The following is an 18,644-nucleotide window of genomic DNA, read 5'->3' as shown; positions in this document are numbered from 1 at the left end:
CACTGCGCATGCTCCGCATCAGGTTTCCCCTTCCCCGGCCCGCCCAAGGGCCGGGACATCCGACCCAAGAGAGGCGCAAAGTCTACCAACACGCCTGCGCGAGCGGGCGTGCCCCGGAAGCGGTTCTTTGGCCTTGTGACACGTAGCAACGGAGCTAGTTCAGGGCCCTAAGCGGTGTTTGGGGGTTTTGGGGGTTTGCCGGAGCCGCTGCCGCCGCTTCTCCGTTTGGTGAGTGTTTCAGCTTGTGGCACACTGTTCGGCTTCTCCGCAGTCTAGTGCAGCGCGGCTTGTTGCCGCCTTTCGGCGCAGCGTTCCGGTCCTTTCGCTCAGACCCTCGCTCCCTTTCAGGTCCTTGCTTTGACGCGTCCCCTATACCTCAAGCGTGGCTTTCTAGGAGTCTGCACCGTCGCGGCAGGCTCAGGCCTTATTTTGCAAAGAGGCAGTCGCATTGTCAGCGGCAAAGCCCTTCCCCCGAGGTGAGGAATCGTCTTTATTGTTTTTAGACTTCCAAGGAACCAGTTCTCCCACGACCCTTCCCCTAGTTGTAATGACAGTTGTAATAACAATTTGATGATAAGGAGCCTGGGCATACTGGCTCCTTGTAATACTGGCTCCTTGTAATGGAGGTGTCTTCCCAGCTCGTGATTTCGAGATTAGACGTTTCCTTTGTAACTGCCACCCAGATCTATCGTCCAAATGCTGGTGCCTCAAATTCCAGAAGAAATAATTTACTGCCTTCTGAGGCTTTTTGCCTAGTATCGAAACGAATTCAGTAGGACCTTGGGTATAAACAGTATTTGCCATTCTTCTTCTCTTGCAGATCATTTGCAATGTCAGGCTTTGATAACTTAAACACGGATTTCTACCAGACAAGTTACAGCATCGATGACCATTCACAGCAGTCCTATGATTATGGAGGAAGTGGAGGACCCTATAGCAAGTAACTTGTCAATTTTGACCATTTATTTAGTCAAGATTAAAGTGAAAGCATGTATCCTGAATGTTTGGTATTGCCTAAAACTGAATGTGGCAACATTCCCTTGTCAGGAAGGTGATTTTTCATAATCTTCCTTCCTCTGGAAAGATCTATGACATTGGTTTTGGTGTGAAGGGATTGCCCTAGTTAGAGTTTGGTGCCTTCTGCAAAATCTTTGGGTGGGCCTGAGTGCAAAAGTTGATTGTTAAAGAACTGTTTCCTCTTAATAGTATTTCTACATCATTTAAGATATGGGTAGGAGCTTGAAGGACCTAGAGGATACCTAGGCTATTTAGTCCACAGAACCAGTTAAAATTTTAAAATCTTGTGATGGCTAGTTTAGAAGTTAAATGAGTCCAGATTTCAGACCTTGTCACTGTTAACTCAGAGTGCTTAGTGACACTGTTTAGCAGTGTAAGCTGCCTGTTGTGAATCATCAGGTGATTTTATATATCAAGTGATAATCATTTTTATTACTCTTCTTACCAAAACCTTGTGCTCAGTACACACAAGTTGCCAGTTGCAGACAGAAGAGGGATCTCAAAACCTTTCAGCCCTGAACTTTTAAGAACAAAACAGAACAAAACACCCTGCTTTTTAAATAGGCTTTGGTGTTAGTGGTAGAAATACATTAGCTGAAAAAAAAAACAAAAAAACAAAAAAAAAACAAATACATTAGCTGAGGCATTCTACCAATCTCTAGGACATCATATTCTTAGCTTCTTAGAACTTTGAAAGTAATGTCATCAGGCATTAAGTATACCAGGGTGGATTAACCTTGTTTGGGTGGTCCAGGACTCCTTCAATGAGCAGAATTGGAAACATCATGTTGAGAAATATCCATTCCTTTATTTACTTAAAAACGTGTTTTGTTGTTTTGTTTTGTTTTTTAATCAGTGTACAAGAGGGAAAATCAATGCAAGATTGGTCAGAGTGCAGCCACAGGGCTTTGGAAAACCTGCCTCTGTATGTGGGCCTGTTTTTAGCTAAATGGTGTTTGCATTCAACAGAACTGTGACATTTGGATTACAGCCTCCTAGGGGTATTCATCTCTGCCTTTCTTTCCTGCCCTGTCCGTGTTTGCATCACTTAAAGGTGTGGCTTATCTTTGCATCCCAGTTAACATCTTCTCCTTTCAGTTTTCTGCAAGGAGGTGGTTTACATATTCTGTTGCTAACTATTCTCAATTCCATTACAATCAAATCGTGTACCAGTAAGCATTGTTTCAGTGTAATGAAGTTTTATTCCAGGTACTTGCATACCCACTATTGCAATTAACAAATAGGAGTTTATAGATGAAGCCTAGGAAAACAGAAAGCTTAATGTATTAGCAGTCACAATTGGGTTTCGTTTATAAGTATCATTTATATGTTCATATAACAACAACAGCAACAAGTGAAAGGCCCTTTGATCTTAATCTATTCCCTTTGATCTTAATCTATTGAGCTTTATGACTGTCATATTGGACAGGTCCCACATTGTGTGTTAGATATGCCTGTAAAATACCAATTACATATTTTTAAAGTATTTAAAGCTAGTATTTTTTCATTTTTGACTTAACTGGTAAATATCTTTATGGAATACAGTGTTGATTTAGTCAGTACAGATCGTATTTACCATACTGTGTTCTAGTTTAAAACCAGCAGGAGCAAGTCAGGAATTTTTCCCAACCAGGTCCTACCAGAAAAGGAAAACTGTAAAATTCCATGGCGTTGTCTTTCTTGCATCTTAAAAAAGGAATGAAGACACCACTTTTGAAGCAGTCGTTTTCTTGGGGACTATTTCTCTTCGTTACATGACATTTATGAGTCTTACATCACCATTCTAAAGTGTGGCCTTCAGACCCTAGAGGGTTGTTGAGACCTTTCAAGGAGTCTGTAAGGACAAGACTATTTTTATAACAGTACTAAGACATTATATACCTTTTTAGGTGTGTTGACATTTGTACTCATGTTTTAAAAACAGCGGTTGATAAAATTGCTAGTACCTGAATGTGAATCAAGACAAGGGCATCAAATCGTTCCAGTAATCATTATATTCTTCATCGCCACACACTTGCTGGGGTGTAAGGGGGAACCACTTTTATATACGGATGCCCTTGATGAAGCAGTAAAAATTACCGTGTTATTAAATCCTGACCCTTCAGTGCACACAGAGTGGCACTGTGCTGCATGACGAAATGGGAAAAGGTCCTAAAGCACTTCTGGTGTGTACTGGAGAGCAGTGGTTAGGAAAAGACCCTGTGCATTCTGAATCGCAGGCTGAAGTAGCTGCTTTTTTTTGAAAACCATTTCTATTGGAAAGAACATCTGACAAACTATGGTTAGACTTCAGTACTGGGCACATGTTTTCTTGAAGATGAAATAGTTGAGCCCCTTACTTCAAGAAAAAAAACTGACAGTATGTGTAGCCAGTGGTTAAATTCAAGTTTTCAGGTAAAAATGAGGATTTGGGAAAACTGTCCATAACTGTCAGCTTCCTAGTAATAACCATTTTTCTGATTAAATCATTGGTCATATTAACAAATGTGATTTTCTTATACTTACCCTTCATATATATGTCTTTATATTAAATATGTTAATATTTGGGAGATAGGTATAACTCATACTAATATTTTCTAAATCACCAGTGAAGGTTACGGAATCAAAAATGAGTAAAGAAAGGATCCGTTCAAAGTGCAAAGCACATTACTGTATTCTGTGAAACAGTATAAAAAGTTTATCAGTGGAGCACCTGGGTGGTTCAGTTGGTTGGGCATCTGACTCTTTTTTTTTTTTTTTTTTTTTTTTAATATATGAAATTTATTGTCAAATTGGTTTCCATACAACACCCAGTGCTCATCCCAAAAGGTGCCCTCCTCAATACCCATCACCCACCCTCCCCTCCCTCCCACCCCCCATCAACCCTCAGTTTGTTCTCAGTTTTTAACAGTCTCTTATGCTTTGGCTCTCTCCCACTCTAACCTCTTTTTTTTTTTTTTTTCCTTCCCCTCCCCCATGGGTTTCTGTTAAGTTTCTCAGGATCCACATAAGAGTGAAACCATATGGTATCTGTCTTTCTCTGTATGGCTTATTTCACTTAGCATCACACTCTCCAGTTCCATCCACGTTGCTACAAAGGGCCATATTTCATTTTTTCTCATTGCCACGTAGTACTCCATTGTGTGTATAAACCACAATTTCTTTATCCATTCATCAGTTGATGGACATTTAGGCTCTTTCCATAATATGGCTATTGTTGAGAGTGCTGCTATAAACATTGGGGTACAAGTGCCCCTATGCATCAGTACTCCTGTATCCCTTGGATAAATTCCCAGCAGTGCTATTTCTGGGTCATAGGGTAGGTCTATTTTTAATTTTCTGAGGAACCTCCACACTGCTTTCCAGAGTGGCTGCACCAATTTGCATTCCCACCAACAGTGCAAGAGGGTTCCCGTTTCTCCACATCCTCTCCAGCATCTATAGTCTCCTGATTTGTTCATTTTGGCCACTCTGACTGGCGTGAGGTGATATCTGAGTGTGGTTTTGATTTGTATTTCCCTGATGAGGAGCGACGTTGAACATCTTTTCATGTGCCTGTTGGCCATCCGGATGTCTTCTTTAGAGAAGTGTCTATTCATGTTTTCTGCCCATTTCTTCACTGGGTTATTTGTTTTTCGGGTGTGGAGTTTGGTGAGCTCTTTGTAGATTTTGGATACTAGCCCTTTGTCCGATATGTCATTTGCAAATATCTTTTCCCATTCCGTTGGTTGCCTTTTAGTTTTGTTGGTTGTTTCCTTTGCTGTGCAGAAGCTTTTTATCTTCATAAGGTCCCAGTAATTCACTTTTGCTTTTAATTCCCTTGCCTTTGGGGATGTGCCGAGTAAGAGATTGCTACGGCTGAGGTCAGAGAGGTCTTTTCCTGCTTTCTCCTCTAAGGTTTTGATGGTTTCCTGTCTCACATTCAGGTCCTTTATCCATTTTGAGTTTATTTTTGTGAATGGTGTGAGAAAGTGGTCTAGTTTCAACCTTCTGCATGTTGCTGTCCAGTTCTCCCAGCACCATTTGTTAGAGACTGTCTTTTTTCCATTGGATGTTCTTTCCTGCTTTGTCAAAGATGAGTTGGCCATACGTTTGTGGGTCTAGTTCTGGGGTTTCTATTCTATTCCATTGGTCTATGTGTCTGTTTTTGTGCCATGGGCATCTGACTCTTGAATTTGGCTCAGGTCATGATCTCATGGTTTGTGAGTTCAGGCCCCACCTTGGGCCCTGCTGACAGTGTGGAGCCTGCTTGGGTTTCTCTCTCTGCCCCTCCTCTGCTTGCATGTGTGTGTGTATGCACACACTCTTTGTCTCTCTCTCAAATAAACTTAAGAAAGATGTTTATTAGTAGTTCCATCTTCTCTGTTGCAACTTAAGTTTAAAAAACTATCATCTTGCTTTGAATTTTGATGCAGAATGAAAAGAATATCCATGATAATCTGAAAAAGTTGTTAAATAATTTTCCAGCTACTTGTCTGCCTCACTAGATTTTCTTCAGATACTTCGACTAAGACAATATATTACCACAAACTGACAACAGAAGCAGATACAAGAATTTTTAGCTGTCTTCTGTTAAACCAGACAGGACCAAGATTGTCAAAAATATGATACAGTGCCACTTTTCTCAGTAATTTTTTAAAGAAATTCTTTCATTAAAATTTTATGCTAATATATGAAAAGTTTATTGTTACTTTAAATGAACTAATATTTAATTTTTTTTAATGTTTATATATTTTGAGAGAGAGACAGAGACAGAGTGCAAGCAAGGTAGGGGCAGAGAGAGAGGGAGACACAGAATCCAAAGCAGGCTTCAGGCTCCAAGCTGTCAGCCCAGACCCCGACATGGGGCTTGAACCCACAAGCCATGAGATCATGACCTGAGCCAAAGTCAGACGCTTAACCAACTGAGCTACCCAAGTGCCCCATTAAATATTTTAAAAAATTTCTCAGTTTTAAATTCTAATATGATAAATATTGACAGATACATCCCACAGGAATAAAAAATACTTGGGTTTCCCAGTAATAAATTTTGAAAGTGAAAGGGGATCCTAAGAACAAAGAGTTTGAGAACCACTGGTCTGTATCATTTTTTTTTTTTTTTAATTGCATGCACATTCATATTCTCTCTCTCTCTCTGTCTGTCTCTGTGTGTGTCTTTCTGTGAGAGAGAGAATAAAATACATTCTGTTGATGCAGATTGTATCAGCCTCCATATGGAGCTTTTCTAGCTGTTTCATAAACCCAGTTTTAGATTTATGATACATTCTAACAGAGATCAACATAATAGCATATTGTACTAAATCAGAAAATGTGAATTCTTCCCCTAGTTCAGTTCAACCTGCTAATCCTGTAGGATATGTGTGTGTATGTTTAAGTAAGTAGAAATCAACATATTTCATACTAAAATGGAAAAAGACATATATGGGAAAAAAAAGATATTATAGATATCTCCATAAATTAGGATTTGGGGGTGATTATTATTATCATTGTTAAAAGTTGGTCCCCGGAGTCAAAAAGTCTAGTTTTGAATCTTGGCACCACCATAGGCAAATCATTTTAACCTAAATATTAGTTTATACATCTTTATAATGGGAAGGATGTTAAAAGCAACCTCCTAAAGTTATAGTGGCGTAATATGATATAATGCACATTAAACACTTAAAACTGTGCTTTACAAAGTAACATTCAGTTAGGTGACTTGTATTTCTGTAAATTTTCAGTAGCTAATATGTACCTATATGTTACCTGTAACATATTTTAGAATGAATGAATTTTGATAAATAATAAATGTACAACAATTTTAAAGATGCAGAAGTTTTTAATGTGAAAATTAAGTCTTCCACTTCCCCTTGCTTCCAAGTCCCTTAACCTGTATAATTATGTGTATTATATTAAATGTTACATTATACTTAAGCCTATGTAATTATACATAATGTATGTATATGTGTATAAAATACACATATTCAAATATATAGATACAGATGTATTCTAAAAAGTACAATCAGAGTGGGTGCATATGGCATATACTATTCTGAACATTGGGTCTTTTTTGTTTCTGCCCACTAAGTATTTTTTGATTATCATTCCTTATTAGTTCACATAGAAGTACCTCATTTTTTTTTAACAAGTGCATAGTAATTTATGCCATATTACAGGATATTTACTCATAACTGTTTATTTTGTTTTTTATCGTTTGCTGTTAAAATAATGCTTTGGGACACCTGGGTGGCTCAGTCAGTTAAGCATCCAACTCTTGATTTCAGCTCAGGTCATGATCTCACAGTTTGTGAGTTCGAGCCCTGTGTTGGACTCTGCACTGACAGCACAGAGCTTGCTTGGAATTCTCTTTCTCCCTCTCCCTCTGTCCCTCCCCTGCTTATATGTGCGCTCTCTCTCTCTTTCCCTCTTCCTCAAAATAAATAAAAATTAAAAATTAAAAAAAATAATGCTTCATCAAATTCTATATTACTATATAGCCAGAAAACTAAATAACGTTTTTTTTTAAGCTTGGATTGGACTAGAGTGGTAAATAAATCATGAGAGTCCCATTGGACTCTCCAGAGGGTTATGTATATTTGAAATTTTCCCATTATTTGGATTTGCTTTTATTTTATTTTTTAAATGCTTACTTATTTATTCAGAGAGAGAAAAAGAGAGGGGAAGAGAGAATCCCAAGCAGGCTCTGCTCTCTCAGAGCAGAGCCAGTTGTGGGGCTCAGTCTCACAAACCATGAGATCATGACCTGAGCCAAAATCAAGAGTCAGACTCTTAACTTAGTGAGCCAACCAGGCGCTTCAGATTTGCTTTTAATCAAGATGTTCAGTTAATTTAAGATTTAATTTTAAAATCTCAAGTAATATTCATGGCAGTCATTAGTCTTATATTTATCAAAAGGAAACTATAAAATTTTAAAAGGTAATTAAAGGATCTTTAAGCTTTCTCAGTTCTTTTTAAAATAATTATTTTACTTCTGTATTTCTTACTGTGTATTTAGATTAGTCCCATTGATGGGTAAGTCATATTTTTCCCCAGAACATGGTAAAACAAGTTTTTAAAGATACTGCTTCAATGTCCTTCTGTTCACTGTTGTTTTTTTGGTTTTTTCTCATCACTAAAATAGCCATGGTAAAGCCTCTTTTTCTACAGTGCAGGATTTTACTACAGCACATATCAAATGAGACAGTAAGCGTATACCTACTTTGAAAAAATTTAAGTGCTATTAAAATGCAAGGTAATACTAATAATGTTTTGTTATATTCAGAAAGCTTTCGAGAAAGAGGCTTGAATTTTTCCACTCTGTGTTTGAAATTGATGGTTGTTCTTAAAGAGATTTACACATTTGGAAAAAAATAACATACTACAGAGTGTAAAGAATGATTGAACATTCAATGGAGATTCAAACCACAGTGGGAAATTACATAACTTGTAGTACAAAGTCTATCATGTTCAGTTTTCATCCATAGTCTTAGGTATAAATTTTATTCCTCAGCTATCTTTATATTATATATACTACTAGAGGGGGAGAAGTAGATAAGATTTCTAAGTTTTCATTTTTTGACCACCTAATCTTTAAAAGTTTCATAGTTTATAAAATTCTTAAGCGCTGTAGAAGTGAGTGTTGGCATCATCAAGTAGATTCTCTGAAAAACACTGACAACTTACCATTGGAGATAATCATATTGATCCTAGTAATCATTTCAACACCATTTGCGAAAACTGGCCAAGTAGCTATCCTAGGAGTTGTGTGACTGTGACTCTCTCGCTCTCAGGGATATCCACTGTTGACGTAATTCTCAGAAATGGAACTCTGATTTACAGGCAGTATGCTGGCTATGACTATTCGCAGCAAGGCCGATTTGTCCCTCCAGACATGATGCAGCCACAACAGCCATACACCGGGCAGATTTTCCAGCCAACTCAGGCATATACTCCAACAACACCTCAGCCGTTCTATGGAAACAACTTTGAGGATGAGCCACCTTTATTAGAAGGTAGGATTCGTTGCAGAGTACTCTGTAGTGTCCAGCTGGTTAGTGAAAATAAATCAGAGTTGGGAGAAGTTATCCCTTCCTTTGAGAGAATAATGTTACAGAAAAAATGTTTTCTACTAAGTAACCCATTTTGAACAGAGTGTGTATGAAACCACACTGAGCCATAAGGGACCAGATTTTTAATAGATCTTTATAAAGTGATTATTAGGTCAATATGTGAACATTGACTTTTACTTCACATTATTGATTCAATTCTGTCAGTGGAAGAAATGGAAGGAAATAGCATGGTAGTGATTATTCTATATGGAAGAAGTTGGCAAAACTAGTAACATCATTGAAAAATACGGTGATTTTCAAATTCTGTTCCAAAACCCATAAAGCAGTACTTCTGAACATTTTGGGCTTGGGGGGGTGGGGGGTGTCGGATACCCTTTGAAAGTCTAACGAAAGCTATGAATCAAACAAATACTCTTCTCAGAAAAATGCACACCTGTGCATAGAAACATAGTTTTATATACAATTTCATAGCATCTCCAGGTATTGCTGAAGCCCCAGGTGAAGAACCCCTTACTCCGAACCCTGTCCATATATCCTTTTTACGCAGTCGTAGCTGAGAATGTCTTGTTTTGTCACATCCAAACACTTTTTCCATCACCAAAGCAGAAATAAGACTTTTGTGGAGTAAACACCACAGTCAGGGAAGACTGGTATTGAGGACTCCCCACAATAATGTCTCATATTGCTGAGTGTTTCATTCTGTCTCCTGTTCCAACATAGATTCTGGTAAACTAAAGATATATCAACAAATCCTAATTGACTTTCTTATTTTCTCTTCCTTTAGAATTAGGTATCAATTTTGACCACATCTGGCAAAAAACACTAACAGTGTTACATCCATTAAAAGTAGCAGATGGCAGCATCATGAATGAGACTGATTTGGCAGGACCCATGGTTTTTTGCCTTGCCTTTGGAGCCACATTGTTACTGGTAAGATTTTAGTTTAAACTCTCAGTATGAGATTAAACAACATTCTTTAATGGCCAAGAGCCATTTTTGAGACTGTTTATACATCAGATCTTTCATGTGTTTTGAATGGTATTGAATTGCTTGAAATTATACCCATTCATCACTTCTCCGTTGATAATAAATGTAATATATTTGGAAATACTTTTTTAGGTTTATTTACTTATTTTGAGAGAGAAAGAGAATGCATGTGCACGTAATAGGGGAGAGAGAGAATCCCAAGTAGGATCCACACTGTCAGCGCAGAGCCCAGCCCGGGGCTCCATCTCACAAACCGTGAGATCATGACCTGATCTGAGATTGAGAGTCACACACTTTAGTGACTGAGCCATCCAGGTGCCCCTAACACATTACTGTCTTAAGTCTGTTCAGTAATGTCTTTTACAAGAGCATAATTCAGTTTTGTTTTGTTTTTTGGTTTGTCAAAAGACTGTATAACTCCACCAATGGTTTGGAAAAATAATGAAAGAAAAATACATCTTCCATTATATTTTTCTTGCTTGTTCGTCATTTTTCTTTTCTCCTCCCTTCCCCATAGAACCCTGGTGTCCTGCTTATCCTGACTTCCTTTCTGTTAGCTCCTTTTGGTGGTATTTGTTGCTTTCAAGGGATATTGGCTATTATCCAAACATTCTGCAGGATTTTCCATCTTGGGTCTATAGTTTATTTGCTTCAAATCAGACAGATTTCTTTTTAGAAGTCTGCTTAAAGGTGATTGTAGCATGATTTTGTGTCTTTATTTGCTGAATTGTTCATATACTACCTGGAAAATGAAAAACCAAATATATGTATATTGGGAAGTAGGTACTTCAGACTTCCTGAGAAAGGTATAATAGCCAATTGTTGTTTTACTACTCTGCTTAAAGAATAGATACGTGTAAAAAAAAAAAAAAAAAAAAAAAAGAATAGATACGTGTACAGATTTTGATGCTCACAAATTGAATATTTTCTACATGTACTTTTTTAGGTGAAATAAAGCCAAAAATAATTTATTTTTTTCCCTTTTAACCCATAATCTTTTCTTTACCCATAGGCTGGCAAAATCCAGTTTGGCTACGTATATGGGATCAGTGCAATTGGATGTCTAGGAATGTTCTGTTTACTAAACTTAATGAGTATGACAGGTGTTTCATTTGGTTGTGTGGCAAGTGTCCTTGGATATTGTCTTCTTCCCATGATCCTACTTTCCAGTTTTGCGGTGATATTTTCTTTGCAGTAAGTACTGATCTTTATTTGGGGGTTGATTGACCAGTTCTCTGTAGTAGGATTTCCCTCACGATCAGTTTAGGATAAATCACTAATTCATCAAACTTGAGATAGTGCCTGTTGTGAATGAGGACTATCCTCCATTAATTTCAGTGATAAATACTGAAACTAAGAATAAATTTAAATTTTTTTAATTCCATCTCTGCTTTTATCTGTGATAAAGAATTTCACTACTTTTGTGTTTACTTGGCACTGAACAGTAGTGATTGTTAAGTCAAATATTGCATGAAAAGATCAGGTTGTGAAAATTATACTTTCCATCTCACAGTTTTTAGACTATAGCTAATTTCTTAAAGATGTTGGGCATATGTTAAGTGAATGAATAATAAAACACATACTGTCTACTTGGCAGCTTTTTAAGTGAAAATGAAGCATTCTTTTTATGGCAAGAGGCTGTTAGTAGCCTACCATGTTCTCAGATGTATATGTAAGCAGCTTTAAGTGTGTAATTTGTTAAATAACGTTTTAGGTAAAGTGAGAAGGAAAGGTGTAAATTCCTGCTGATAAATTCTCTGCTCACAGCCAGCATGCAGCTTCTTTATCAACAGTTCAGGCTCCTCCTTTTGGCTAGTGCCTGGCACAACCAGTGATGGGGCTTTGTTACCCTCGGTTTAGGACAAGAGCGTGTAGCAGCTCTTCGATACTAGAGATTTGGCAAGATGATGGCCTCACAGTGTTTCTGCTTTGCGTAAAAATGCTTCAGATTTTCAGTGTAGAAACCTTGACTCTTCATTTGTTGAGATTGGTACACTTATATTTGAATTTTACAAAAGAGATTTTCTATGAATGCACTATTTTCTAACCAGAGCAGTTTTGCTCTCAGGAGGCATTTGGCAGGGTCTGGAAGTAATTTTGGGGGATGCAAAAGTGTTAAAGGCCAGGGGTTCTGCTGACCAGCCTTACAATGTACAGAACAGCCCTTCACAACAAAAGTGCATCCATCCCAAATGTCAGTGATGCCAACATTGAGAAACCTGGCTCCTGTGCTGACAGGCATAAAATGTAATTATAAATGAGATTTTTGAATGTGGATGTGAATGATTCAGCATTATTGAATTCACTGTGAGGTACTTTATTTTAGCATTTGAAAACAAAATCTTGACCATTTCTTCAGATGTGTACAATGTGGATTTAAAGTGCTTTTCTTTAGAATTGGGTTATTATTATATTCTTACGGTATCTAATCTCATCTACTGCCTCCCCCCCCCCCCCCCCTTCCGTTTTTCCTTTTCGGTTACAGAGGAATGGTAGGAATCATTCTCACTGCTGGAATTATTGGTTGGTGTAGTTTTTCGGCTTCCAAAATTTTTATTTCTGCATTAGCCATGGAAGGACAGCAACTTCTAGTAGCATATCCTTGTGCTTTGTTATATGGAGTCTTTGCCCTAATTTCCGTTTTTTGAACTGAATTGATCTGGCATGTGGACACCATTGAGCCAAAAGGAGTTTGAACTCTTATATTGGACCAGCGAACTGCTACAGTGCAACTCCCGTGCAGATCTAACGTTTGACTATTGGCGCAGTGGAAGTAAACATACATCTTTTGTTCATTTTTATAGAACTTTTGAATACTATGTTGGATTTACTTGCAGTATGACTAGCTTTAAATGTTTGTGCTTATACCAATAAGAAGTGCTATTTCTTTCCTGTTCTGCAGCCTTTGAAAAACAGATTTTTTTCTTGCAAATTATATTAAGATGTTTTTGATAGGTTTTTATCAACTGTGGGAAACTGACCACAGGGCTGATAATCTTTTCTTAAAAACAACCCAGTCTTGGTTAAGAAGACACAAGATTTACTGCAGAAATGTTTTTCCAAGGGATTGGGAAAGAAAAATTGCCTGTAATTGCCTGTATTCTCAAGTTAGATGCACTTGAAGCAAAAAAGTGATCCCAATGTAGAGTTTTATGAGTTTGCCCTGCATAAATTTGACATTCCTTTAAATTATCTCATGGAGTTTTTGCTAAAATTCAACAAGACAACAAGTTCCTAGTCTACTTGATTGTAGACAGGAAGTGTGAGCACCTGTTGAGGTTAGCATGAACTAAACCATAGTGACCTAGACTGAACGCATTAATGTTCATAGTCGTATCTCCATGTTTCCTAGGAAAAAGAAAATCACTAACCTTTTTTGAGAAATAGATTTAAAACGTCACAGTTTCAGTACTGCAGTTATCAATGTAAAGTGCATTTGATGCTTAGTAATTAAAATTTTCCCAGTTTTAACTGTGTTGAGTTGACTTTTGCTGTTTTCGGTGTCGCATTTTCTTTAATTAGGTTCTGGTTTTAACTTGTATTCATAATTTATTCTAAGCTTGAAGAATAGAAGTCATTTAGTATAGAATCAGCAAAGAGATTAAATGAAAAGCAATGTACTTTGAGTTACAACATTATTTCCTTGTATTAAATTTATTTGGTTCATGTCATGTTCTCTTGCCAGAGAATCTATGAGAAAATGCTGTATCTTGTATTTTGATACAGCATTGGCTTTTTCTGAAGAAAACTGCCTCTGATTTTTGGACAGGCTCATTTACAGTTGTGAGAAAGATGCCTTATGGGAAGGAAAATGTTGCCTTTTTCAAAAAAGGAGACTTTCAGACCAAATAAAAACAAACACCAAACTGATGTCAATGGTTCTTTTTAAAAGTTAGTTTTCAATCATAAAAGGAGGTTAAGATAATAAAACACATTTCTTGTAAGATCATGATTTCTGATCTCTGGAATCATATAAATATGTTTTTCTTCATTAATACTTAATTTCCTAGAGGAATACTCTCACTAATTTGTTTTGGGCTGGGTTTTCAAACATACCAAAGTGTTTTAGAATATTTTTTATTGTAATCTGTGTATAGTATTTGTTTTGTCTTTTTCAGTTCATTTTATAAATATACACTAATATTGTTAAGGTAGATATAATGAGTGCCTTCTGTGAATATCCAGTTTTTCCCAATGATCAGTGTAGAGGATGCTTTGGGAATTAAATTTCCCTACTATTGCTTAGACTTAGACCATTAATCTTCAGCCAGATTCCCCAAATGGATCAAATTGTTTTATTTTTTTGCCTCTCCGAGCCCCAAGATAATACTTTTTAATTTAAATCAATATTGAGAGACTATTGTTACTTGTCTTATAGAACTCCAAAATGATTACATGCAAACCCATTTTATATATAACGGTTATCCTGTCAAAACAGCTTTATAGTGGAATTGTATTTAATGTAAAAGGTTAGTTCTAGAGTTTGCTTGCTACCTGGTGAGTCCTGTATAGCCAAAATTTCCCTTCTAAAATTTCTCTTTAAAATGCAATATATGTAGCCATATTTATGCATACTTTAAAAACTGAAAAACTATGTTTCAAAAAGTTATATGTAATAACTTTATTCTCTGGCATTGTAGTAGGTTTCTCTTTCTTGAGTTAAGTTACAAGAAGAGCATCTAGCTTGCTTTTAGGTAGGGCCCATTTTATACCAAAACCATATACATGTACCTTTAAATACTAGACACACTCAGTATAACTTCAAGCTCACTTAGTGATTGTTCCTGGATAATAAATTTACCCTGAATGGATCTGCAAGTTCACTCACTGGAGTTACTGTGTTATGTGTTACTTATGCATGCATGCATGTATATCAAGGACAGATAACTGCTTGTATGTATGGTATAAATGTATATTTTATGACTTTTAATACCATGTTACATTACCACGTTTACCAGTGGGTGCTTCCAAGAGCTATGTAACTAAGCTTGTAGGAAGAGGCATTCTTCCTCCAGACACAGTTATAAAGATGGTGCAAAATTCTATAAATCTTAAAATGCTAATTATGTCCTCAAGTACTAAGCATCCAGTCAAAGAGAATTTTTTAAAATGTATCTAACGACATGATTTCAGTTAGAATTTAAGTACTGTGCATTGACATTTTCCAAGTTTATTTGTAAGCTTTAATGGGCATTGCTCAACTCAAATATACTCCAAAGCTAAGTAAGGACAGTTGTCTCTGAAGATCAAATTATGCATTATTTTTATAGTATTCATTACCTATTTAAAAAAAAGGAGACTTTCCTTTCTGAAGTTATACACTTTTTTCCATATAAATGGAAGAATTTAGAGCTTTGGGCAAAAGGAGAACTCTAGAAATTACAATCTTCTCCTATAGGGTACTGTGACCTAGTTGTGGAGAATTGTGGGAATTCAGGAGCACATTGGAGATCTGCCTGTTGTCGTATAGAGCAGAGCTGATGTAATGACTCAGACAATTTTCTTAACTTGCCCTGTGAGAGAAATAAATAATAATGTGTGTGTGTGTGTATATATGTATATATAACATATAACAATAATGTGTATATATAATTGTGTGTATGTATATATATTATATATATATATATCTCACAGGGCATTTTATATATTTTATAAACATTTAGAGTTAGGCAAAAACATAAGTACCTTTTCAAAGAGTTACAGTAGTTAACAAGAGATTCCTTTTTTTTTTTTTTTTTTTTTAGGATGTATTTAGGATTTGGGGGAAGGAATGGAAATAACAAGATATCAAAGTTTGTTGTGAATGCCCTAAGGAAGAATTGGGTCCTGTTTGGATCCTGTGCTTTTATGAATAGTAGATAAGAATGACCTATCATATCATTAGCTTGTCAAGAATACAGTAGTTACTTTCAAACAGCTTAAGTAAAACCTATTCTCACCACTCTGTACAATCTATGCTATTAATATTTTACACCACCAGTGAAGACATAATTGATTTGTAACTCTACCACCATCCTAATTATTGAAGTTTGGATTTTAATACATTACTATTACTTGAATTTCAATAAGCTTCTTTGTTCTTTAATAATTGAATACTCATAACCAGGAAATAGGTAAAATAAAACATTAAATATTATCGATTTCTAGGGATTGGCAGAGTACTTACTTAAAAGTGTTTTATATTGACCAGTGTATGTCTCAGAATGGCGACTATAAACTGAAGAATGAAATCTAGCAGTGTGTAGTTAGGATCTTGCATCACAGGTAGGAATACATTGTCTACCCTTGTGCACTTTAGTCCCTACTTTAGTTAATGAAGAACATTGTCTGCTGATGGAGCACAGTGTCCTGTGTTTGTGCAAATAAATTAAAATGATTACGTCCTCAAATGAGGCCTAATTAAATACAGAGCTGTTCTCCTAATTTAAAAGCACAAATACTTTCTTGAGCACATTAGGTTCTGAAAATCGGATATTACATTTTTTGTGAGCCTAACTAATTAGGCTTACCTTGCATATATAAATTTGGCTTATTTCTGAAACTACCACTAAATCTGATAGCATGCAGAGTGATTATGCATTAAGATGTTTTAAATAGCTTTTTAACACTAGTGGCACAAAAAGAATTTTAAAAATGAGAAAACAAATGAAGTGCTCAGAAACATTTAAGATACTTGTAAATTTATATACTTACTTGAGTTACTCTGATTATCTTAAAACTAGACAAAGCAATATGGTTATTTCATTTTTTTTCTCCAAGTAAATATAAATCAAACAAAGGTCCTTAGAGTTTCATGATAAATTTGCTTACAGTTTTCAGTTTGTGATCTTTGATAATGCTGTATGACTTGATAGTCTTTTCTTTAGGTAGAAATGGTCCTACAAGTCCTACTATTTTTATATGTTTTAATTTTCAAAACAGCATTGCTCTGTGGTTCTCTATTACCTCAGCATATTTATACTACTCAAGCAGCAGAATGGGAATACTGGTAAAAGTATCATGTCACACCCACGCTTCAGATTATTCCTACATCAGAAGGGAAGACTTCACTGAAAATGCGCTTTTTTTTTCCTTGCCCATGTAGAAGAATAAGTCTGACAATGTCATTTTTAGGTCACTCCTTTACATAGCTTATTGTAAAAGGTTCTGAAATGTGACCATTTTTAATTTCTCATTGAGTGGATCTGTGTGCTTACATGATTTAGTCATTTCAGGACCTTCCCCAGCATTTACTCTAATTGTACTTTAATTGTATCTGTAGTTCTCTTTAGAATATGAAATATATAGTATGATCTGACAGTGACTCTGCTCACATTAGGCCTTGTTACCCAATTTGTTACTATGTCAATTCCCAAGAGTTAAACTGTACCATGGTAGCAATTAAAGAGACTAAAACCAACATCTCTACTCAGACATCTGCAGAAATCAGTTTTTTATATAAATTTTTATTGAGCTCTCAGAGTTGAATTTCCTAATAAAATGATTTAAAATGCTTCTTTTTTTTTTTTTTTTTTTTTTTTTTTGCTTGTTTGTTTGCATGGGGTTGTTTGTTTAGAGGATGTTTGTTTACTTTAGCATTGTATTTACATTTTACGGCTTGTTTTTTTAATGCACTTTAAAAAAAAAAAAAACACTTTCTGAACTGTTTCCATGTGGTACATTTTCATCACTGCTTGAGCAGTCCTGTTAAAAGAATCTTCTAGCTTTAATGACATTTCAGATACTCCTTGCATATCTAGGTCTGTCACAAGGTCATACTTAACCCAGTCTCAATTTTTACCATCTCTTGAGACCATATTTTATTCTGACTGGCCTAGGTCACAATCTTCCTGCGATAACATGGTTTTGGTTTTTCTATAAAAGATTGAATCATTTCTATGGTTTAATAAAAGATTAAACTGCATCTGCAATGAGGTGAATGTTGTTTAAACAAGGTTGTCCTTGCTGAACCAAAGTTAGAGTTTAATATTTGACGTGAGAGTCATACTGATTTTCTGTTCTTACTCATATCGCAAAAATAAGAGAGAATCATTTATGAACAAACCATGGAACCTCTTGTCTTAACCAGGACCCAGCTAGAAGCAGAACGGGAAGCTGAGCTGAGACTATGAAAATCAAGACTGAATTGAGGGTGATAGTGGAGAATCTGGGGCCTTAACAGAATCAACAGGAAGACAGTGGGAGAGATTGTGCTAATATGTACTAGGAGATTTGTTTTAATACTTATACTATGTCATATGAACACTAATATAAAATTTTCAGTGTATCAAAATACAGCCTATTTTCATTATTGGTGTAAAAGCAGTAAGTACTAAAATAAAGGAAATCAAACAGCAGGAAGCTGTTAATTCTTTAAATCACTCTTATCAAAAAAAAAAAAAAAAATCACTCTTATCCAGAAATCCAACTGTAAAGCAGTTTTTAAACATCCAGACAACACAATACAATTCTTGCTGATAGTCATGTTTGCAAAAACTTTCACAAATGAATCCATGCCAGCCCTAGGGTTGGGAAATTTTTCTTATTAAACTGTGCATGCTGCTATCACAGCTTTGGTCTCCCTCCTTTCTTTATTGGAGACAGACGGGATCGGGCCTCCATCCTCTAAGACTG

General features: G+C 36.1%; 1 protein-coding gene across 3 annotated transcripts; it reads left to right on the top strand.

Moving 5' to 3' along the window:
* The first annotated feature begins 101 nt into the window (after positions 1-101).
* On the top strand, positions 102-18,369 carry YIPF5 (Yip1 domain family member 5). 3 transcript variants are annotated; one of them, XM_042938281.1, is made up of 7 exons: positions 103-228; positions 349-476; positions 821-940; positions 8,815-8,987; positions 9,829-9,974; positions 11,044-11,225; positions 12,517-13,901. In XM_042938281.1, exons 3-7 carry the CDS (start codon positions 831-833, stop codon positions 12,677-12,679), a joined length of 774 nt encoding a protein of 257 aa, XP_042794215.1. In that variant the 5' UTR covers positions 103-228; positions 349-476; positions 821-830; the 3' UTR covers positions 12,680-13,901. The 3 variants fall into 3 exon arrangements, with proteins under 3 accessions (XP_042794224.1, XP_042794215.1, XP_042794206.1); XM_042938290.1 differs by lacking the exons at positions 349-476; positions 12,517-13,901 and adding an exon at positions 18,100-18,369 and having other exon boundaries at positions 102-228; XM_042938272.1 differs by lacking the exon at positions 349-476.
* The last annotated feature ends 275 nt before the right edge of the window (positions 18,370-18,644 follow it).

This window comes from Panthera leo, chromosome A1 (genome assembly GCF_018350215.1).
Source record: "Panthera leo isolate Ple1 chromosome A1, P.leo_Ple1_pat1.1, whole genome shotgun sequence".
In the NCBI taxonomy this organism is placed as follows: domain Eukaryota; kingdom Metazoa; phylum Chordata; class Mammalia; order Carnivora; family Felidae; genus Panthera; species Panthera leo.
This window is presented reverse-complemented; position numbering and strand designations above follow the sequence as displayed.